The 24,516-nt window shown below is 45.8% G+C and overlaps 2 protein-coding genes across 4 annotated transcripts in view; one reads left to right on the top strand and one right to left on the bottom strand.

Moving 5' to 3' along the window:
• TBCCD1 (TBCC domain containing 1) overlaps positions 1–9,700 on the bottom strand; it is a 467,458-nt gene extending 457,758 nt beyond the window's left edge. For 2 of the 3 annotated variants that reach the window (XM_030209750.1, XM_030209752.1), the window contains exon 1: positions 9,201–9,434. The gene's annotated coding sequence lies outside the window, so the exon portion shown is untranslated. The other variant, XM_030209751.1, reaches the window with a different exon arrangement.
• A 124-nt stretch (positions 9,701–9,824) lies between these two features.
• Positions 9,825–24,516, top strand: part of DNAJB11 (DnaJ heat shock protein family (Hsp40) member B11) — a gene marked incomplete in the record, with an annotated part of 406,113 nt that continues 391,421 nt past the window's right edge. The window contains 1 exon segment of the mRNA XM_030209526.1: positions 9,825–10,056. Coding sequence (XP_030065386.1) covers positions 9,989–10,056 — 68 coding nt within the window.

Here is a 24,516-nt window from a genome sequence, read left to right as displayed (position 1 = left end):
AGCGGGATAGAGCATGATGGTGCACATGCCTAGAGCTTCAGTGCAGGAAATAGGCACGTCAGGGTAGAGAATAACGCCGTCCCCCACCAGGCCCTCCAAGTATCCTGCTGCACAGATTCCTGCCACCGACTGCCTAGGAAATCAAGTACGCTAGCGTTTAACTATAGAAAAGGTGATTACGACAAAATGAGAAAAATGGTGAAAAAAAGACTGAAAGGAGCAGCTCGCAGAGTAAAAAACTTGCATCAGGTGTGGATGCTGTTTAAAAACACCATCCTGGAGGTTCAGGACAAATATATTCCACGTATTAGAAAAAAGGGAAAAAAGACTAAACGTCAGCCGGCGTGGCTAAACAGTAAGATAAAGGAAATCATTAGAGCCAAAAAACAATCCTTCAGAAAGTGGAGAAGAGAACCAACTGAAAGTAACAGGATAGATCATAAGGAATGCCAAGCCAAATGCAAAGCGGAGATAAGGAGGGCAAAAAAGGACTTTGAGAAGAAATTAGCGTTGGAAGCAAAAATACATAGTAAAAATTTTTTTAGATACATTAAAAGCAGGAAACCGGCCAAAGAGTCGGTTGGGCCGCTGGACGAAAATGGTGTTAAAGGGGCGATCAAGGAGGACAAAGCCGTAGCGGAGAAATTAAATGAATTCTTTGCTTCGGTCTTCACCGAGGAGGATTTGGGGGGGACACCGGTGCCGGAAAGAATATTTGAAGCGGGGGAGTCGGAGAAACTAAACAAATTCTCTGTAACCTTGGAGGATGTAATGGGTCAGTTCAGCAAGCTGAAGAGTAGTAAATCACCGGGACCTGATGGTATTCATCCCAGAGTATTAATAGAACTAAAAAATGAACTTGCGGAGCTACTGTTAGAAATATGCAATCTGTCCCTAAAATCGAGTGTAGTACCAGAAGACTGGAGGGTAGCCAATGTTACTCCGATTTTTAAGAAGGGTTCCAGAGGAGATCCGGGAAATTATAGACCGGTGAGTCTGACGTCGGTGCCGGGCAAGATGGTGGAGGCTATTATTAAGAATAAAATTGCAGAGCATATACAAAAACATGGACTGATGAGACAAAGTCAGCACGGATTTAGTGAAGGGAAGTCTTGCCTCACCAATCTAATGCATTTTTTTGAGGGGGTAAGCAAACATGTGGACAATGGGGAGCCGGTTGATATTGTATATCTGGATTTTCAGAAGGCGTTTGACAAAGTGCCGCACGAAAGACTCCTGAAGAAATTGCAGAGTCATGGAATCGGAGGTAGGGTATTATTATGGATTAAGAACTGGTTGAAAGATAGGAAGCAGAGAGTAGGATTGCGTGGCCAGTATTCTCAGTGGAGGAGGGTAGTTAGTGGGGTCCCGCAGGGGTCTGTGCTGGGTCCGTTGCTTTTTAATGTATTTATAAATGACCTAGAGATGGGAATAACTAGTGAGGTAATTAAATTCGCCGATGACACAAAATTATTCAGGGTCGTCAAGTCGCAGGAGGAATGTGAACGATTACAGGAGGACCTTGCGAGACTGGGAGAATGGGTGTGCAAGTGGCAGATGAAGTTCAATGTTGACAAGTGCAAAGTGATGCATGTGGGTAAGAGGAACCCGAATTATAGCTACATCTTGCAAGGTTCCGCGTTAGGAGTTACGGATCAAGAAAGGGATCTGGGTGTCGTCGTCGATGATACGCTGAAACCTTCTGCTCAGTGTGCTGCTGCGGCTAGGAAAGCGAATAGAATGTTGGGTGTTATTAGGAAGGGTATGGAGTCCAGGTGTGCGGATGTTATAATGCCGTTGTATCGCTCCATGGTGCGACCGCACCTGGAGTATTGTGTTCAGTACTGGTCTCCGTATCTCAAAAAAGATATAGTAGAATTGGAAAAGGTACAGCGAAGGGCGACGAAAATGATAGTGGGGATGGGACGACTTTCCTATGAAGAGAGGCTGAGAAGGCTAGGGCTTTTCAGCTTGGAGAAGAGACGGCTGAGGGGAGATATGATAGAAGTGTATAAAATAATGAGTGGAATGGATCGGGTGGATGTGAAGCGACTTTCACGCTATCCAAAAATACTAGGACTAGAGGGCATGAGTTGAAGCTACAGTGTGGTAAATTTAAAACGAATCGGAGAAAATTTTTCTTCACCCAACGTGTAATTAGACTCTGGAATTCGTTGCCGGAGAACGTGGTACGGGCGGTTAGCTTGACGGAGTTTAAAAAGGGGTTAGATAGATTCCTAAAGGACAAGTCCATAGACCGCTATTAAATGGACTTGGAAAAATTCCGCATTTTTAGGTATAACTTGTCTGGAATGTTTTTACGTTTGGGGAGCGTGCCAGGTGCCCTTGACCTGGATTGGCCACTGTCGGTGACAGGATGCTGGGCTAGATGGACCTTTGGTCTTTCCCAGTATGGCACTACTTATGTACTTATGCCTCTTACAGCAACGAGAGCATCTTTTTACTGTGGTGAGTGGCTCCTTTAAATTCTTCTTTGCTGTCAGGTGCTTCGCGGTGCGGAAATTGCTGCGGAGATATAGTAACATAGTAACTATATTACTATGCCTCCGCAGCCATTTCCGCACAGCGAAGCACCCAATGGCAAAGAAGAATTTAAAGGAGACACTCACCACAGGCAAAAGAGTCGACGTGAGTCTCTCCAGTAGTGGCCCCTCCTCTCCAGGTCAGAGCCTGCTGCCCAACTGGATCACCAAGCTCAACAGCCACAAATCTCTCACATGTAGATTTTTTTTTTAACTTATGAGGAAGGCTACAGCCAAGACAGGCCAAGCAGGTCAAATGGCTCGAAAATGGCGGCAACTTAAACAGCTGTTTCTTGCTACTCCCCGGGCCAAATTTCAACTACTCCTTTAATTCGCCCTCTTCCTACTCCGTCCGGCGCTTCGTTACTGCTGCCTCGTTGCCATACACCGGGAGCCGGCTTTGGACATCTGGAGGTCTGTATTGTGCGGTGGAGGGGGCGGATCGGGCAGCCGCGGTTGAAGTCGGCGGTTGGCCCTAGAGGCCGTGACGGCGATTACTGCTGACTGGCTGGGTATGACTTTGCTGATCACCACGGAGGACAACTGCCTGCTTCTGGCTTCGCTTCAACCACGGGCCTTCTCTCTCTTCTGAGCGTCGTGTCCCACTGCCCATTGGTTTCTCGGAGGCTGGCACGGAGGGAGGAGCCGTCGTTGCTGAGGGAGCTGACAAAGTCGGGGCGTGTACAACCGAGGGCCTGCCCACCTTGCCCAGGTTTTGCTTCTAAGTACTGTGGGCGTGTTTGGTTAAGCCCTCCTACATCTTTATCCTTGCCCAGTTATTGCAAGCGCTGTGGAGTTTTCTGCGATCTGGACAGCTGATACACATTCTTTTTGGGAGTTTCCTGCAAGCTGAACCAGGACCAGGGATTTGCAAGCTTACAACCGTGCTAACCACCAATGCTGGACAGCTATTAGCCACCGTAGCTGTACACCGCCAGCTTTTCCCTTGCCCAACTTTCACTTTGATGCAATCATGTTCTCGTCGACCTCATTACAAATTTTCTATTTGTCCATCTTAATACACTTCTCCTTTACTGCTACCGAACAGGGTTCTATGCTCATTCCACTCGTCTCTGTTATCAGGCGAATCTCATCTCATCCACATCCCCGCTCTGACCAGCCGTTTCCTCAAGACTCATCCAACCCCTGCGAGAACAAGCTATATCATCATAGTCATCCCCCTCGAGAAGGCAAATACACCCCAGTTTCATTCATTCCGAGTTGGCTATATCAACACAAGATCAGTAGTGAACAAACCTGAACTCATTTCAGATTGGATTACTTCTGAGGCACTTGAAATGCTGTTTTTTTTTTTTTTTTGTTACATTTGTACCCCGCGCTTTCCCATTCATGGCAGGCTCAATGCGGCTTACATGGGGCAATGGAGGGTTAAGTGACTTGCCCAGAGTCACAAGGAGCTGCCTGTGCCTGAAGTGGGAATCAAACTCAGTTCCTCAGTTCCCCAGGGCCAAAGTCCACCACCCTAACCACTAGGCCACTACAGAAACCTGGATTAGAACTCCCAAAGACCGCATGTACTTGATCTCTGCCCTAAAGTATATAAGGTCATCCACTGGGACAGGACAGACAGAAGAGGTGGTGGTATTGCACTTATACATCGATCCTACCTCAAGGTAGAGCCAAGTTCGGAACTCCTATTTGTCTCGCTGGAAATCGCTGCAGTCACCGTACATCACTCATCACTTCAAAATCACCTAGTTTGTGTGTTGTTCTACAGACCACCAGTTCATTGGAATAGTAGTCAATCCGACCTACTGGACTTTACCTCCCATATCTGTATGGCGAATTCAAACATCCTTCTGCTGGGAGATCTTAACCTCCACTTAGATCAATCTAGTTCGCCTGCTACTATTCAATTGCTAGACTTCCTTCGTCTTTGGGACCTAAATTGCCCTGACATTTGCCCATCTCACTGCAAAGGACACTCATTAGATCTTCTCTCTTTTAAATTTTTGGATGATGCCAATTTTCTCCTGCGTGACATTAGCTGGTCCAACACTTCCTGGTCTGACCATTACAAACTTCATTTCACCCTCCGCTGGCGAACCTCAGGTCTCCCCCTGCCTCTAAAGATTCACACGTACTATTCTAGAGGCGTCATTGACCCTTCTTTATTCTGGAAGTATTTTTATAGTGCTGACAGCGTGTTCAATACACAATCATCTCACTACCTTACCGATCTGGAAACTAGATGTCAGGCCATGATAGATTCTCTTGCGCCATTACGCCTCAAAACTTCCTACATCCGCAGTTTCACACCATGGTTCTCTGCTAGTCTTAAAACTTTAAAAACTGAGACCAGAAGACTAGAAAGAGCTTGGCGTAAACGGAAAACAGATCAAGCACTAGGAGCGTGGAAAAACTGTCACCGAAAATATAAATACGCCATCAGGCAAGCAAAACAAACTTATTTTTCAACTACGTTGCAGTCAGCAGGCCGGGACATTAAAAAGGTGTATCAACTTCTAAACTCCTTTCTTGATACCCGAAGGTTAGAAGTCTCTAGTGGTGAACTTCCATCTGCCACTCAACTTGCAACTTACTTCAAAGAGAAAATCTTAGCCTTACGTTCAACATCAGTTAGTAGTATTCCAGATGTGGATGCATTCTTAGGCTCCTTGCCAAAGTCCGAGGATTTCTGCGCGGCTGATCGTACATGGACCAACTTCAATAATCTATTATTTGACAACGTATCTGTTGCCCTAAAAAAGTTCTCTAACAAATACTGCAGACTGGATGTCTTTCCAAACCACATTTTAAAAGTTGCTCCAAAATGTTTTGTTGAAGATCTGACTTCCTATCTAAACTATATGCTAGGATCTGGGACTTTCCCACCGGAGCATGGTAATATTCTACTCACTCCCATACCAAAGAACCTTAAGATTAAATCCGATGTTATTTCCAATTATCGCCCAGTGGCTTCCATACCATTGGTTTTCAAATTAATGGAGAGTATGGTGAACGTCCAGTTGAATGAATTCCTAATTTTAACATCCTTCACCATTCGCAGTCAGGTTTCTGTACCCATTATAGCACTGAGACAGTACTAGTCACCAGCTTATCAAACTTCAAACAAGAGCTATCCATTGGTCGGAAAGTACTTTTGCTTCAATTTGACATGTCAAGCGCCTTCGATATGGTGGACCATGACATACTACTTCATCTTCTAGACTCTTTCGGCGTAGGTTCTACGCTGGTTCAAGGGCTTTTTAACCTCCAGATCCTATCGGGTCAACATGAATTCAACCATCTCTGCTCCATGGACTGCCTCTTGTGGGGTACCCCAGGGTTCGCCCCTTTCTCCAACATTATTTAACATCATGCTGGTACCGCTAGCCACAGCTCTAGCGAACCTAGGTCTCAATCCGTTCATCTACGCCGATGACAACCATCTACATCCCCTTTCATACTACTGTATCCGAAATAGCTGATCTCATTGAAGCTAGCTTCTCCACAATCGAACACTGGGCTCAGGTGTTTCGGTTTCAACTCAACAAGGACAAAACCCAATGTAGCGTACTCTCGTCCCCCCATAGCCCACTCACTGAAACTACTCTTCCAGTTCAAGGCTATGTTCTACCAATTTCCAACAGTTTGCATCTTTTAGGAGTGAATCTGGATGTGCACCTACAGTTAGACAATCACGTGCAACTGGTCTGCAAAAGAATGTTTAATGCTATGTGGAGGCTCCGGCGCATAAGACATTTCTTTCCCAGAGAGCTGTTTCGCACCCTTGTGCACTGGCTAGTACTGTCCCATCTTGATTACTGCAGTGGGATTTATGCGGACTGCAAAGTCTCTCTCCTAAAAAAGTTCCAAACAGTCGAGAACACAGCCACGAGACTGATCTTGGGTAAGAATCGATTCACACATGCTCAGCCTCTGCGCTACAACCTTCATTGGCTACCTGTACAGGAATGTATCACCTTTAAAATCTGTGCTTTAACCCATAAAATTATCTATGGGCTTGCCCCGGACTACATGCTGAACTTGATTGATCTTCCACTCAGGAATTCTGTGCCTGCTGCCCGGTCATATCTTCAACTCCACTTTCCTAACTGCAAGGGTGCCAAATACAAGATGATTTTTTCCTCTTCTTTCCGCTATTGCTGCCCAAAAATCTGGAATGCTCTGCCGAGACACCTCAAAATGCAAATGGACCGCACCCTCTTCAAGAAATTACTGAAGACTAACTTCTTTGTTGCAACCTACTCTCCTTGTTCCCCTGCTGATTAATATTCCCCTTTAAGTTCCCCATCCTGCTTAGTTTTCCACTGTTAGTCAATGCTCCCCTTGTTTAACCTTTTTTTTTTTTCGCTTTATCTGTATCTTCATAATTTGTAATTCCTTCTAATTTTCTGTAAGCCACATTGTGCCTGCATGTGTGGGAAAATGTGGAATATAAATGAACCATAAATAAATAAATAAAGGAATTAGGAGGAGGGGAAACCTGGGGCCAAGTACGCCTCCAAGAATGGCTCCACTTGGCCAAACAACCCCTGGCTCAACTGGCTAGACTCTAGCCCAGGAGCTCCCCAAAATCCCCAAAATATGAGTAATCCATAAGCTGGTGAGAAGCCATCCACCACATGCTGGAGACAGAGATATACTGCCTAAGGGCTGGCCGTCCGGTATCACTTTCTTCAGTACAGTGTACAGTATTCTCCATCTCCACTTGCTAATAGATGAATCCAGAAACTGGTGGATTGTGTCCATCTGTTGCAAAGGCTAAGAAGTGTAATTTTACAGAATATACACTCCCTTCCTCATGTCCTCAGACTCAGAGCAGAGTGTAACCACCCCCATTCCCCTTCCCAGCTTGCAGTAATGGTTTGTAGACATAAGAATTGCCAAACCAGGGCAGTTTAGTCCTGTATTCTGCTTCTAAAAAGTGATCAAGCCAGGTAAAAAGTACCTGAATGTCAATTTACAAGAGACAACAACAACAACAACTATAAACCATACTCTGAGGGAAAGGGAAAATACCAAAAAAATAAACCCACAGAACCATACTAGACAAAAACTTTTTAGTGTTAAAATGTGCTCATGAATATCGTTGGACCATCACAAACCAAACAGGTCAATTGCTTGACCATGCTTATAATGTAATCACTGCACATTTAATTTAGTGACACACCCATGTGCCTTCTTCCAACTGTGACTAGTGACAAGTAAAACAAAACAAAAAAAAACGCAAAAACTTATCTTGTCTTTTGTAATGTTGAAACACAGCATATTGAACTGGTCTTCCTTAATGGGTCCAGACATGGACCATGTTTTGCAACAGCTGTCTCAAGGAACCCAAAGGTGAATACCAATCTCGGACTCTTGTCAACAATGAGAAAGGTTATATATCAAACAGTTCATAGTTATTGACCTTTGGGTTCCTATTCATTTCTAAATGGGTAAACAATCAATTCATGTTTACCTGGGAGGCAAACAAAGCAATTGCTCTGGCCCCCATACTTATCTGCAGCTAAAAAGGTTACAGCCTGTCGTGGGGCCCTAGCAGTCAGTATTTTGTGCTCCCTCTCTCATATCCCCACTTAGCTGTCTCTTCTCCAAGCTGAGAAGCCTCATTTTCAAAGCACTTAGACTTACAAAGTTCCATAGGTTACTATGAAACTTTAAGTGCGTTAAAATATGCTTCCATGTAATTTTGTAGAGAGGTGTGGTAGCCGTGTTAGTCCACTTTTAAAGGTAATCAATAGAAATAAAACATGGAAAAGAAAATAAGATGATACCTTTTGTATTGGACATAACTTAATACATTTCTTGATTAGCTTTCGAAGGTTGCCCTTCTTCGTCAGATCGGAAATAAGCAAATGTTGGTAGATGACAGTATATATTAAAGTGAAACATCAAAGCACCCCAGTGACAGTCTTAACAGGATGGGGGTGGATAGGTGAGAGACAAGAAGAGGGACAGGTGAGACATGCACTGAGACTGTCTCCATGCATATCTCACCTGTCCCTCTTCCTGTCTCTCACCTATCCACCCCCATCCTGTTAGTCTGTCACTGGAGTGCTTTGATGTTTCACATTAATATATACTGTCATCTACCAACATCTGCTTATTTCCGATCTGACGAAGGGCAACCTTCGAAAGCTAATCAAGAAATGTATTAAGTTATGTAATTGTGTAAATCTATGTACTTTGAAAACGAGCACATCAACCTCTTCAGTTTTTCTTTCGTCATGTGACTCTTTCCATTCCCTTGTCACCTTTCTCTATATATATTAAGTTCAGCATTCTGTTTCCAATGGTAGCCAGAGGACTTGATAGATAGAATTGTTTCTCTGTTATCCTTTCAATGTTTCCTACACCCAGAGATAAGAGCAATGACTTTCCCAAACCAAAGAATTTAAAACTAGCACGAAACTCCCCACTATTTCCAAGGAACTCACAAACCTACTACTGGCATCAACCACCACCAATGTGATCTCTAGTGTAACAGAGAACCTCCTTACTGTCTCCACAGAAACTAAAAAAGTAAACGCACATCCCCATTACTCGCTATATCCTATATTACCCATCCCAATCTATCACACTACGGGTTCCAGTCAGGATCTCAAGTAACAGGATCGCTATTAACATTTTTCGCTCTTTTAACAGTTTTAACAAATAAGTTCTCACATTCAGATCTTCCGATATATAACTCCCCTGTTTCTCTCTACTACCGCCGCTTTCGAACATTCACCTCGACAGTAGCGCATGCGTACGATTTATGCGTAGGCTAGGTAGTGCTCCATGGTGGGTAGAAAAAAAACCAACAACCGAGATTAGATTAACTTCCTCGGGGGAAAAAAAAGCAGACATCAAAAGCAAGGAAACGGAAAAGGATAACTAATCTTCGCCAGCGTCAAACAACGCATGAGCTGACCTGAGAATTGCCTCAGAAGTCAGAACGAGGCTTGAAACTCTTGTCTTGTTTATTTACTGAGGAAGTCAATCATTGAGTTGTGAGTGCCAAGGAGGTTGAAGAAAACCAAAGAGAATTAATGACAGTAAACCCCACCTCCCCTTGGTGGCACCGTGGCAACAATATAAAAATTGTCGTATGACAATAAAGTTAAGCGAATCCTATTGACTATTGTAGACCAATTTGCCATGTCTATAACTGTGATTGGTTAAGACTTTTCCGCCGGGTCGGCGGTGATGTTTTACGGTATGATTGGTTTGTTTGCTAAAACTGGTAATAATGTATATGGTTGTGATTGGCTGCTGTATTGAACTGCGAGAATATCTTTCTGTGATAGGGCCACATGGACATGGGCAAACGTCGTGATGTTCTGACGATCTGTGTAGTTCCGTCCGATTCCAAGTAGTGTTCAGTTCGAGCAGGGGGTTTTGTGGGTATTCGGTATTTTATCTTGGTGGTGAGAAGAGTTGAGGTTTCCGGCGTGTAAGACCAAAGACTGAGGATGAAATTGCACTGGTTTAGCAGTTTCTGGTTACTGCTTCTCTATTTTATCTGTGCATCCTTCGCAGGGTGAGAGGACTAGGGAAGCGCCGATTGTAAAGGTTGGAAGACGACTACCGGAAGGGAAAAGAAAGAGAAAATAATAGTTACAGGGGAGGATGATGTTGGGAGAAGGTTAGCAGGCACCCCCTCCCCTTTCCCCCTGGAATTGGTGATATAAAAACTGGATAAGATTAAGACCCGCTCATAGAAGCGTGAGTGATGGAAGTATGGGAAGTTCCACTGTTGGATACACGTTAGAAGATTTTTTTTTTTTTTAGTGGGGGGAGGAGAGGTGGAAATGTAGATGAGAGGTTCTCTGGGGAAAAATGGTATGCCGATAGAGATTTCTTCCACCCCCATTTCCTTTTGGGAAAGCTAGGGTAGAAGAGGGTAAGCAAAAGGTGATAAGATAAAAGGAGAGAGGGTTGGGGATTGGAGTGATCAGTTGTTTGGGGAGGTTGCCATGGGAAAGATAATGGGGGATGGGGGGGACACTTTTCTAGTGTAAAGTGGGAGAGGAGGAGTGCTGAGAGGGGAGCTGCTGTTGGTGGTGATTCTGGACATGATCATTGTCTTGATGGGAATTTGTTACTAAAACTTGTAGAAAACAAATTTAAAAATGTCTTTCTGTGTGCTGGCGTCCCACTCACATAAACATGTTCCAATATCCTCTTTCAAACAGTAGCTAGACCTGTTAGCATCTCGAATCATTTTTTTCATGTTTCTTACTCTTAAAGATAATCATTGGCTTTTCTAGCTCATGATGATTGACTTTTCTTACAGGAATTTATTCAAACCCTTTGTAAACCTAGCTATGTTAAGTACTTCACCACATTGTCTGACAACAGAATCCACAACTAAATTGTGTATTGGGTGGAAAAAAAATACTTCAGTTTTAAAGGCTGTTACTCCAGCTAAGAGGGTAGGAGGAATTTTTTTTCACAAGAGGGATATTGTCAACAAATGAATTAACTCTGAGGTATCAATTAATTTGCAGCTACACCAAATAGATATTGATACACCTTGAGCATCTTTAAATAAGAAACATTTAGCAATATTAAGATGCAGAGAGCAGCAGTATCTGTTGTTATGCATAGAGTACCTTGTTGTATGATTTATTTACCATTTGGTGAAAGGTATATATGCATGTTGTGCAAAATCTCCAGGCTGATGGAAAACAAGTCCAGTCTTTGGAAGTTAGAGTGGCAGGCCTGGAGAAGTTGAAGCAGACACATAGGGAAGGGTGGGGGGAGGAGCTAGAGCCAAGTCCTTACCTCTCCATGCTGCCTATTTCAAGGGAGGAGGAAATAGAGAGATTTCTCCTTTGAAGAATGATGCAGATTAAGGAATCTGAAAGAGGCTTTTCCTGGGAAGTGCAGCAGGTTGTAGAGGAACTACTACTACTATTTAGCATTTCTACAGTGCTACAAGGCGTACGCAGCGCTGCACAAACATAGAAGAAAGACAGCCCCTGCTCAAAGAGCTTACAATCTAATGGACAAAAAAATAAAGTAATCAAATCAATTAACGTGTACAGGAAGGAGGAGAGGAGGGTAGGTGGAGGCGAGTGGTTACGAGTCAAAAGCAATGTTAAAGAGGTGGGCTTTCAGTCTAGATTTAAAGGTGGCCAAGGATGGGGCAAGACGTAGGGGCTCAGGAAGTTTATTCCAGGCGTAGGGTGCAGCGAGACAGAAGGCGCGAAGTCTGGAGTTGGCAGTAGTAGAGAAGGGAACAGATAAGAAGGATTTATCCATGGAGCGGAGTGCATGGGAAGGGGTGTAGGGAAGGACGAGTGTGGAGAGATACTGGGGAGCAGCAGAATGAGTACAAAAAAAAAACCTCTTGGCTCTGCATATAGTGTGCACTGATTGTTTAATCTGCGCTGCATATAATGTGCTCTGACTGTTGTGATTTGGATTGTTGTTTCTAACTGGTTTATTGATATCTGTAAATCTGAAAAGGAGATTTCAGATTTCAAAACTGCTAGCAAGTATTAGAACTTTTTTCCTTTCCTAACAGTGTGCTGAGCTCCCCCATCCCCCACCCCATTCCACCTGGTCCTTTTGCAGACATTTTAATTGCTTAGGAGGAGCTAAACTGAGCAGCCTCATGGTCTTCCTTATCTCCTGGCTGAAGGAAACTCACACAGCTAAGACTTGTGCTGGCTAAATTCCTGGTTATCCCTACCCTTTGGCTGTGTTTTCTCTGGGCATCTCTCCCTTCTTTACTTGTCTATCATTGTCACTGCATTTATATCTTTCCTAAAAAGAAAAAAAAAAAAACCTCTTGGCTCTGCAAATAGTGTGATCTGACTGTTTCAATCTGTTCTGCAAATAGTGTGATCTGTTTTAATCTGCTCTGCATATAGTGTGCTCTGACGTGATTTGGATTGTTGTTTCTAACTGGTTTATTGATATCTGTAAATCTGAAAAGGAGATTTCAGATTTTAAAACTGCTAGCAAGTATTAGAACTTTTTTCCTTTCCTGGAGATTGTTTTAAAACCTAACACATTTCACAGGTTTTAAACTTTAAGCCCCCCCACCCCAAGACTGACACTTCCTAAATAACTTCCTAACTATTCTACTTATTACAAATTAATTCCACCCAAATTACAACTGCCTCTGATTGCCTATGTATGGCTGAGGAGTAAAGTTAATCTTGCACACTATTAACCACATCATAGCATACCTGTTCATTCCCATTCCAACAAATCAGGATGACTTTTATTCTCTGTAATAATTGTGGTGTTTCAGTTTAAAGGCCAATTATCTGGAGACTTAAGGCTTGTCCTGTCTGTCATCAGCTTGCTAGTTTAAAACAGGAGTTCAGTAAGGTAAAACAGGAATTAGATGCACTTAAAGCAGTGTCACGTCTGTGGCCGTGACCACCCTCAGCCTTACCTTCTTTCTGGGGGTCAGCAGCTCTGCTGGCTTCTGTCTGTGTTTGTCTTGTCTCTAGTCTCTGGGCTGATTGCTTCACTAGACCTCACCTATGTGGGCTATGCCTCTCTAGGGAGCCAGCATCTAAGATGGCTGCCACCGGCTGTGTGCCAGCTTCCAAGATGGCTCCTGCTTGTCTTTCCTGTGGGCTCACTTCCTATATGTGTCAAGCCTCTCTTTGGGGTCAGTGTACTTCCTGCTTCTGTCCTGCTGCTGGTGACTCATCAGTGAGAGCCTTCATAAGGAAGTGCTGTGCTTGCAGTCTGGGCCTTTGCATAAGTGTTATGCTCTTAGGCCAGGTCAGGTTAGTAAGTGTTTCCTGCACTACTGCTTAGCCTCTCTCTGGGTTCCAGCCCAGTTTCTTTCTGTGTCTCTGTTGTCCTTCCGTGGGGGGGGGGGGGGTCTTCCCTGCCACTATCTGTCTGTGGACTGCGAGTCCTTCCTGGCTTACCCTGTGTTTGGGGTGAAGCCTCTGTTCCTGGCTTACCCTGTGTTTGGGGTGAAGCTTCTGCTCCAGGCTTACGCTGTGTTTGGGGTGAAGCCTCTGCTCCAGGCTTACCCTGTGTTTGGGGTGAAGCCTCTGTTCCTGGCTTACCCTGTGTTTGGGGTGAAGCCTCTGTTCCTGGCTTACCCTGTGTTTGGGGTGAAGCCTCTGCTCCAGGCTTACCCTGGGTTGGGGTGAAGCCTTTGTCCGGGTATGTTCTCTGTCTGTTTGCGAAGCCTCAGCCTTTGTGGGTTCCCCAGTCAGTGTGGGGAACGGCTGTGGCTTCAGACCCTTGGCCTGTTCTTCCTGGTTACTCTGTTTGCTGTGCTGCCTGCCGAAGACCCTTGGCCTGTTATTCCTGGTTTGCTCTCTTTACCCTGAACCCTGCCTTGCCTAGCCTGTGTGCCTACCCTGCTTGTATATCCTGAGGGTATATCCTGAATCCTGTATCTGTCTGGCTAGTGTGTTTTCCTGGGTGATTATTCCTGTATCCTGTCTCCACCTAGCTAGAGGGTGTACCCTGTGGGTATTCCCGGATCCCCGTTCTGCCTAGTGTGTTGCTGCCCTAGTCCTTGCTCCTGCTAACTTCTGTACGCCTGGTGTTCCTTGGTCTGTCTTCTGGGTCTTGCTAGTGGCTGTGCAGCAGCACACTGTCTGAGTCTAGTTCCGTGCACTGTTGCCCTCGTGTATCCCAGACCCAGGGTGAGTCCTCTGGATCTTCAGTTCCTGCCTTATCCTGCAAGTCCTGCCGGCCGCCTGCACTTCGGAGCTCAACTCCGGAGGAACGGTGGCTAGGTGCAGGTGAAGCTGTTCCTGTCTCATCTGTTCTAGTTGCCTGCCTTGTACTACTCCAGTCCAGAGTTCCAGTACTGCTCTTCTGTGTTTCCAGTCCCGAGGTAGTCTTGCCTGCCGCTGCTGCTCCTTGGCAGTGGCCCAAGGGCTCACGAACTCCAGTCCTGCCTCGAGGACCTGACAGAATGCCAAGGCCCTCGAGAACGTGACAAGCAGCTTCTAAGACTACACAAAACCATACAGCACAGAATCAAGCCAAATTAACACCACTGCCTCCCAGGATAAAACCACCTAGGAATAGATGGTTCACAGTAAGCTCAGGCAGACTTCGATATGCAACACAGAGGCATCCACCCTCACAAGTGTTGCACCTACAGAATTCTTTTGCTCCATTACAGCATGGTGATGATCCTGAAAATAGAACTGAGGCAGAAGAGAAAGAAATGAAGTTGGAACAAAAGGATATGAAGGTACCCAAAGAGAAAAGAAAACCCCAAATCACAAATGTTGAAGCACATACCAGGAAATGTACGTGGAATGCGATGGCCAGTCTAAGCAATAAAGTTCATGACCTTCAAGCCCTGATGTTGGAGGCAGACTTAGACATTGTTGCAATCACAGAGACGTGGCTAAATGGTTCCCATGAATGGGATGCAAATATACCAGGCTATAGTCTATTTAGGAAGGATAGAGAGAGTCGTAAAGGTGGAGGAGTAGCTGTATATGTGAGAAATGATATCACGGTGACCGAAATGACAGGGACCTGGGGAAAGGAAGAAGCGATATGGATCACCTTAAAAAGAGAGGATAGAACCTCTGTACACATGGGTGTTGTCTACAGACCTCTGAAACAATTGGAGGAATTAGATAAAGACCTGATCGCAGATATTCAGAAGTTGAGAAACAAGAGAGAGGTGCTGTTGCTGGGAGATTTCAATCTGCCTGATGTAGATTGGAAGATTCCATCTGCGGAATCGAAAAGAAGTAGAGAGATTGTGGATGCTTTCCAAAGCGGTTTGCTGAGACAAATGTTGACGGAATCCATGAGGGAGGGAGCGACGCTGGATCTGGTGCTCACAAATGAGGATAGTGTGTCAAATATCCGAGTGGGTGCCCACCTGGGCAGCAGTGACCATCAAACGGTTTGGTTTGATATTACAGCTAAAGTGGAGAGCAGCCACTCAAAACTCAAAGTTCTGGATTTCAAGTGTGCTGACTTTAGTAAAATGGGGGAATACCTGAGGAACGAGATGATGGGCTGGGAGGAAATACGAGAAGTGGAAGGATAGTGGTCCAGGCTGAAAGCAGCTATAAATAGGGCCACGAACCTTTATGTAAGGAAAGTAAATAAAAGCAAGAGAAAACCGATATGGTTCTCCAAGCAGAAAAAGGAAACCGATATGGTTCTCCAAGCAAGTGGCTGAGAAAATAAAGGCTAAAGAGTTGGCGTTCCAGAAATAAAAAAAAAACTCAAGAAAAGGAACACGAGGAGGAATACCGGATGAAACTGAAAGAAGCCAAGAGAGAGATACGTCTGGCAAAAGTGCAAGAACAAATGGCTAGAAATGTAAGAAGGGGTGACAAAAAATTCTTCAGGTATATTAGTGAAAGGAGAATGACTAAAAACGGAATTGTGAGACTAAAAGATATTGCGAACCGCTATGTGGATAATGATGAAGAAAAAGCAAATTTGCTAAATAGATACTTTTCTGTTTTCACAGAAGAAAATCCTGGAGAAGGACCGCGATGGACTGCAAAAAGTACAAATGAGATTGAAGTGGATAGACCACTGTTCACGGAAGAGAGTGTGTATGAACAACTTGAAAAGCTAAAGGTGGACAAAGCCATGGGACCGGATGGGATCCACCCCAGGATATTGAGGGAGCTCAGAGAGGTTCTGGCAGGTCCTCTTAAAGATTTGTTTTATATATCCTTGCAGACGGGAGAGGTTCCGAGGGATTAGAGAACGGCGGAGGTGGTCCCTCTTCACAAGTGGTGATAGGGAAGAAGCTGGAAACTACAGGCCGGTAAGCCTCACTTCGATTATTGGAAAAGTAATGGAAGCGATGCTGAAGGAAAGGATAGTGAATTTCCTGGAAGCCAATTAGTTGCAAGATCCGAGACAACATGGTATTACCAAAGGGAAATCGTGCCAAATGAAGCTCATTGAATTCTTTGATTGGGTGACAGGAGAATTGAATCAGGACGAGCTATAGATGTAATCTACTTAGATTACAGCAAAGCTTTTGACACTGTTCCCCACAGGAGGCTCTTAAATAAACTGGATGGGCTGAAGATAGGACCCGAAGTGGTGAACTGGATTAGGAACTGGTTGACGGACAGAAGCCAGAGGGTGGTGGTGAATGGAATTCGCTCGGAGGAGGGACAGGTGAGTAGTGGTGTGCCTCAATGATCGGTGCTGGGACCGATTCTGTTCAATATGTTTGTGAGTGACATTGCCGAAGGGTTAGAAGGTAAAGTTTGCCTATTTGCGGATGATACTAAGATCGGTAACAGAGTCACCCGGGAGGGAGTGGAAAACATGAAAAAGGATCTGAGGAAGCTAGAAGAATGGTCTAAGGTTTGGCAATTAAAATTCAATACGAAGAAATGCAAAGTGATGCACTTTGGGAATAGAAATCCTCGGGAGACGTATGTGTTAGGCGGGGAGAGTCTGGTAGGAACGAACGGGGAGAGGGATCTTGGGGTGATAGTATCTGAGGATCTGAAGGCGACGAAACAGTGTGACAAGACGGTGGCCGTAGCTAGAAGGTTGTTAAGCTGTATAGAGAGAGGTGTGACCAGCAGAAGAAAGGTGGTGTTGATGCCCCTGTATATGTCGTTGTTGAGGCCCCGCCTAGAGTATTGTGTTCAGTTTTGGAGGCCGTACCTCGTGAAGGATGTAAAAAAGAATTGAAGCGGTGCAAAGAAAAGCTACGAGAATGGTAAGGGATTTGCATTACAAGACATATGAGGAGAGACTTGAAGACCTGAACATGTATACTCTGGAAGAAAGGAGAAACAGGGGTGATATGATACAGACGTTCAAATATTTGAAAGGTATTAATCCGCAAACGAATCTTTTCTGGAGATGCGAAGGAGGTAGAACTAGAGGACATGAAATGAGATTGAAGGGGGGCAGAATCAAGAAAAATGTCAGGAAGTATTTTTTTACGGAGAGAGTGGTGGATGCTTAGAATGCCCTCCCGCGGGAGGTGGTGGAAATGAAAACGGTAACAGAATTCAAGCATGCTTGGGATAAACATAAAGGAATCCTGTTCAGAAGGAATGGATCCTAAGGAGCTTAGCCGAGATTGGGTGGCAGAACCGGTGGCGGGAATGGTGGTTGGGAGGCGGGGATAGTGCTGGGCAGACTTACACGGTCTGTGCCAAAACTGGTGGTGGGAAGCGGGGCTGGTGGTTGGGTGGCGGGGATAGTGCTGGGCAGACTTACACGGTCTGTGCCCTGAAAAGGACAGGTACAAATCAAGGTAAGGTATACACAAAAAGTAGCACATATGAGTTTATCTTGTTGGACAGACTGGATGGACCATGCAGGTCATTTTCTGCCGTCATCTACTATGTTACTATGAGGTGTATTTTCAAAGCAATTAGCCTTACAAAGTTCCATAGGTTACTATGAAACTTTGTAAGGCTAAGTGCTTTGAAAATGAGCCTCTCTGTTACTTTTTATAGGTTAGTAGCAGAAGTTTGAACAGGATGTGAAAACGGATAGGGAGCCAGTGAAGCGACTTGAGGAGAGGGGGTAGTATGAGTAAAGCAACCCTGGCGGAAGACGAGACGGGCAGCAGAGTTTTGAACCAATTGGAGAGGGGAGAAGTGACTAAGTGGGAGGCCAGCAAGAAGCAGATTGCAGTAGTCTAAACGAGAGGTGACGGGTGTGGATGAGGGTTTTGGTAGAGTGCTCGGAAAGAAAGGGGCGGATTTTACGGATGTTGTAAAGAAAGAAGCGACAGGTCTTGGTGATCTGCTGGATATAAGCAGACAAGGAGAGAGAAGAGTCAAAGATGACCCCAAGGTTTTGAGCTGAGGAGACAGGGAGAATGAGAGAGCCATCAACAGAAATAGAAAACGGGGGAGGGGGAGGTGGGTTTGGGGGGAAAAATGAGAAGCTCGGTTTTGGTCACGTTTAATTTCAGGTGGCGTTGAGACATCCAGACAGCAATGTCAGACAAGCACGCTGAAACTTTGGTTTGGATGCAAGGTGAGATATCAGGGGTAGAAAGGTAGATTTGGGGGGAGTCAGCATAGAGATTGTAGGAAACGCCATGGGTTGAGATTAATGAACCAAGGGAAGAAGTGTAGATAGAAAAGAGGAGGGGACCAAGAACAGAACCCTGAGGTACGCCGACAGGCAGAGGGATAGAAGTAGAAGAAAATCCACCAGAGAGGTGCGGAGGAAGAGGTAGGAAGAGAACCAGGAAAGGACAGAGCCCTGGAATCCAAGTGAGGACAGGGTATCCAGGAGTATGCTGTGATCGACAGTGTCAAAAGCAGCGGAAAGATCAAGAAGAATGAGGATGGAATAGAGACCTCTGGATTTAGCCAGTAATAGGTCATTGGAGACTTTAGTAAGCGTAGTTTCGGTTGAGTGGAGAGGGCGAAAACCAGATTGTAATGGGTCAAGAATAGCATGTGAGGAGAGAAAATCAAGGCAGCGGTGGTGAACAGCACGCTCAAGTAAGTAATTTGGAGAGAAAAGGGAGGAGGGAGATGGGTCGGTAATTAGAGGGACAAGTAGGGTCGAGTGAAGGTTTCTTAAGGAGAGGTGTGACCACAGCATGTTTAAAGGCAGTAGGGACAGTTGCAGTGGAAAGTGAGAGGTTGAGAATGTGACAGATAAAAGGAATAAGAGCAGGTGAGATGGCATTAAGAAGGTGGGTGGGAATGGGATCAGAGGAACAGGTGGTACATTTTGAGGAAGAAAGGAGAAGTGTAGTTTCCTCTATAGTAACTTCAGGAAAGGAGAAAAAAGAATGAGGGGAAGGAGAGAGAGGGGAACGGACTAGTGGAGGGAGAGGTGGCGTGGTAGAGAATTCAAGGTTTATCTTTTGAACTTTGTCGTGAAAGAATTCAGCAAGGGTCTGAGGAGATAATGAAGGGGGAGTTGGGGGAGGGGGCACCTTGAGGAGAGAGTTCAATGTGGTGAAGAGAAGTCGAGGGTTAGAGCCAAGAGAGTTGGTCAGTTGAATATAATAATCCTGTTTGGCGCATAAAAGAGCAGATTGGAAGGAGGTCAGCAGGAACGTAGGTAGCGGATGTCCCGTCCGTGGCCGTGACAACCCTCAGACTTACCCTGTTTCTGGAAGTCAGTGTCTGTGCTGGCTTCTGCTTGTCTCTGTGTCTGTGTCTGTCTTAGGTTCTCTCTGGCTCTGTGTGCTGATTGCCCTACTGAACCTCACCTGTGTGGGCTATGCCTCTTCCAAGATGGCTGCCGCCTCTTCCTCTCTGCCAGTATCCAAGATGGCTCCCGCTGTTCCTTCCTATGGGATGACTGCTCTGTGTGTCAAGCCTCTGTTTGGTTGCAAGGTAATTGCTGCAGCTGTGGCTCTGGTGTTGAGGGGCTTTATTAATCACTTGAAGACTACAGTCCTGGCCTTTGCATCTCATCTAAAGGTCCTGGTGTATAGAGTGCTCTGTACCCGGTGTCAGTGTTTGCTCTGTGTGAGTTTCTATGTTTGTTAGACTAGCTAGCTTAGGCACCGTGTGGCTTAGCCTGTGTATAGCTTGCTAGTGTTCTATGTTTGTTCAGACTAGTTAGCTTAGGCACCGTCTGGCTTGTTGCCTGTGCATAGCTCTGCTAGTTCTCTGTGTTTGTTTCCAGTGATAGACTAGCCAGCTTAGGCACCGTGTGGCTTGTAGCCTGTGCATAGCTCTACTAGTTCACTGTGGTTGTTTAGTGTTAGACTGGCCGCCCTTGCTAGTCACTATCCCAAGACTGTGTTTGTTCCTAGTGTTAGACTGGCCGCCCTTGCTAGTCACTATCCCAAGACTGTGTTTGTTCCTAGTGTTAGACTGGCCGCCCTTGCTAGTCACTATCTCCAAACTGTGTTTGTTCCTAGTGTTAGACTAGCCGCCCTTGCTAGCCACTATCCCAAGACTGTGTTTGTTCCTAGTGTTAGACTGGCCGCCCTTGCTAGTCACTATCCCAAGACTGTGTTTGTTCCTAGTGTTAGACTGGCCGCCCTTGCTAGCCACTATCCCAAGACTGTGTTTGTTCCTAGTGTTAGACTGGCCGCCCTTGCTAGTCACTATCCCAAGACTGTGTTTGTTCCTAGTGTTAGACTGGCCGCCCTTGCTAGTCACCATCCCAAGACTGTGTTTGTTCCTAGTGTTAGACTGGCCGCCCTTGCTAGTCACTATCCCCAGACTGTGTTTGTTCCTAGTGTTAGACTAGCCGCCCTTGCTAGCCACTATCCCAAGACTGTGTTTGTTCTTAGTGTTAGACTAGCCACCCTTGCTAGTCCCTATCCCAAGACTGTGTTTGTTCCTAGTGTTAGACTGGCCGCCCTTGCTAGTCACCATCCCCAGACTGTGTTTGTTCCTAGTGTTAGACTAGCCGCCCTTGCTAGCCACTATCCCAAGACTGTGTTTGTTCCTAGTGTTAGACTAGCCGCCCTCGCTAGTCCCTATCCCAAGACTGTGTTTGTTCCTAGTGTTAGACTGGCCGCCCTTGCTAGTCACTATCCCGAGACTGTATTATTCCTAGTGAGACTAGTCAGCTTAGGCACCGTCTGGCTTGTAGCCTGTGCATAGCTCTGCTAGTTCTCTGTGATCGTTCCTAGTGTAGACTAGCCAGCTTAGGCACCGTCTGGCTTGTAGCCTGTGCTTAGCTCTGCTAGTTCTCTGTGTTGGTTCCTAGTGACAGGCTAGCCAGCTTAGGCACCGTCTGGCTTGTAGCCTGTGTAAAGCTTTGCTAGTGTTCTGCGTTTGTGTCCAGGGCATGACTTGTTAGCTTGGGCACAGCTTAGTTGTTAGCTGGTGTATAGCCTTCCAAGTCTCCTGAGTTTGCTCTGTGTATGTTCCTGTGTATGACTGGTTTGCCTGGGTATAGCGTTCCTATTAGCCTGGGTACAGTTTACTAGTCATTGTGTTGATTCCTGCCGACTGCCCGATCCCGGACAATTCCTGCTTGTCTGCCTTGCCTTCGCCTAGGTGCCAGGGGGCACTCCTGGATCTTCATTCCTGCTGTTCCTGTAAGTCCTACCGGCTGCCAGAACCTGAGGGCTCAACCCGAGGGGGAAGGCAGTCAAGTGTAGGTGAAGCCTAGGTCCAGGGTGTTCCGGTTCCGCTCCAGTGTGTTCCAGTCCAGCGGGGTCACTCCTGTATGTTCCAGTCCAGTGGGGCCACTCCAGTGTGTCCAGTCCAGTGGGCTCCACTCCAGTGCGCACCCGTCCGGTGCGTTCCAGTTCCGAGTGTTCCGGTGTAGAACTCCAGTCCGGAGTTCCGGTCCAGTCTTATCTCCTCTCTACCTGGAAGGTGATTTTGCCTAAAGGACTCACAAACCCCGCGCTTCCGGGGAAGAAGCCTGAAGGTATGCCAAGGTCCTCGAGAGCGCGGCAAGCGCGAGAGACGCGACAGCAGATATTAGAAGTCAGCCAAGGTTGGGGTTTTGTACGCCTTATAGGGCGGGTCATCAAAGGTGCAAGAGTGTCTAAGGCAGAGGATAGAGTATTGTTGTAAGAAGAAACAGCCTCGTTGACAGACGTGGATGGTGCCACAGTGGAGAGGAGGTTTGAAACATGGGAGGATAGAGATGAAGGGTCAATATCGTGAAGATTCCTAGATAAATTAGATATAATAGGACGGGACTGGGAGGGAGGAGATTTAAGTGTGAAAGTTATAAGATGGTGATCAGAGAGGGGAAGATCAGAGGCAAGGAAACTAGAGGGTGAACAGTTGGAGGATAAGATGAGATCAAGACAGTGACCATTTTGATGAGTGGGGGAGGTGGAGCATAGTTGGAGATTAAAGGAGGATGTTAAAGCGAGTAACTTGGAAATATAAGAGTTGGAAGGATCAGTAGCAGGAATATTAAAGTCACCAAGGATGAGAGAGGGGGAGGAAGGATCATGGAAGAAGGCAAGCCAGGCATCAAAGTCACTGAGAAAGGATGAAAGGGACTTATCAGGGGGACGATAAATGACCGCTATTCGAAGAGGCAGAGGAGAGAAAAGGCGGATAGAGTGGACTTCAAAGGAGGAAAAACAGTGAGATTGAGGTGGAAGAAGGGGTTGAAATCTAGAGAAGTAGTCCAACACCGCCCCCGCGACCAGCAGGGCGAGGAGTATGTGAAAAAAGATAACCGCCATGGCAGAGGGATGCGACTGAAGCAGAGTCATCAGGGCAGAGCCAGGTTTCTGTTATGGCGAGCAGATGGAGGTGACACAAGATAAAGAGGTCCTGGATATAGGGGAGTTTGTTACAGATAGAGCGGGCATTCCATAGGGCGCAAGAGAAGGGCAGAGAAGAGGAGGGGAGTAGAGGAATAGAGATGAGGTTAGAGAGGTCGCGGTGAGATCTGTAGAGTTGGGATAATAGTTGGTGAGGAGGGCCAGGATTGGGATTGATGTCACCGGCTGAGAGTAAGAGAAGGAGTAAAAGAGAGCGGAGGAGAGTAGGAGAGGTGTGGCCACGCAGGCATCGAAGGCGAGAGGTATTTAGGTGGAATGGGGGAAGGCAAAATGGAGGGAAGAAAGAGACGGAGATTAAAAGCCAAGAGGGAGGAAGAGGGTAGGAGAGAAGGTGAGGTGATGATTTCGATGGATGGGCAGTGAGTTCCTGTAGTGGAGAGAGGTAGGGGGTGAGGGAAAAGATTAGGAATGGACAGGACTAGGAAGAGAATGTGAATAGGGGCCATAAACGACTGAGGTACTTTAGCAACTGGGAAGAAGATTAGATGTAAAGAGAAAAATGCCCCGCCTTGGATAAGTTCTTGGAGGGAAAAGTGTATAAGCAGTTAAGAAAAGGTAGACTTGGGGAAAATCACTGCTTGATTGCTTATACCTGGGGTAAACAGCATGTAATCTACCTACTTTTTTGGAATTCTGGCAGGTAGTTGTGGCATGGATTTTGCGATCCTTGGAAACTGGATGATTACCGTGAAGTCCCTCTGATCAGATACGGTATAGGATTGTGTTCATTGGTTCTAGAATCCCTTCTGGTCCCGAGAGGGGAGGAATGAAAGCTGATGGAACATGCTTTAGCATACAATATGTATTGTGCACTACCACAAAAATGTGCATCTTGGTTACCACATTATTACATTGGGCCTTTGGTAAGTCTCTTTAGTGTCCAGTGGGAGAGGAGCATGTGGCCAAATTCAGGAAACTGGTTGTAAGTGTGGGTAAATTTTGCCAAATTCACTTCTGCAGTAAGTTTTTTGTAGGTATTCATTTGTTTTGGTTTTTTTTTTTTAATATTTAGGGAATAGAAACCCTCGGGAGATGTATATGTTAGGCGGGAAGAATCTGATAGGTACGGACGGGGAGAGGGATCTTGGGATGATAGTATCTGAGGATCTGAAGGCGACGAAACAGTGTGACAAGGCGGTGGCCGTAGCTAGAAGGTTGTTAGGCTGTATAGAGAGAGGTGTGACCAGCAGAAGAAAGGAGGTGTTGATGCCCCTGTATAAGTCGTTAGTGAGGCCCCACCTAGAGTATTGTGTTCAGTTTTGGAGGCCGTACCTTGCGAAGGATGTAAAAAGAATTGAAGCGGTGCAAAGAAAAGCTACGAGAATGGTAAGGGATTTGCGTTACAAGACATATGAGGAGAGACTTGATGACCTGAACATGTATACTCTGGAAGAAAGGAGAATCAGGGGAGATATGATACAGACGTTCAAATATTTGAAAAGTATTAATCCGCAAACGAACCTTTTCCGGAGGTGCGAAGGCGGTAGAACGAGAGGACATGAAATGAGATTGAAGGGAGGCAGACTCAAGAAAAATGTCAGGAAGTATTTTTTCACGGAGAGAGTAGTGGATGCTTGGAATGCCCTCCCGCGGGAGGTGGTGGAAATGAAAACGGTAACAGAATTCAAACACGCGTGGGATAAACATAAAGGAATCCTGTTCAGAAGGAATGGATCCTAAGGAGCTTAGCCGAGATTGGGTGGCAGAGCCGGTGGTGGGAGGCGGGGCTAGTGCTGGGCAGACTTATACGGTCTGTGCCCCGAAGAGGACAGGTACAAATCAAAGTAGGGTATACACAAAAAGTAGCACATATGAGTTTGTCTTGTTGGGCAGACT

Source organism: Microcaecilia unicolor, chromosome 7 (assembly GCF_901765095.1).
Source record: "Microcaecilia unicolor chromosome 7, aMicUni1.1, whole genome shotgun sequence".
Classification (NCBI taxonomy): Eukaryota; Metazoa; Chordata; class Amphibia; order Gymnophiona; family Siphonopidae; genus Microcaecilia; species Microcaecilia unicolor.
This window is presented reverse-complemented; position numbering and strand designations above follow the sequence as displayed.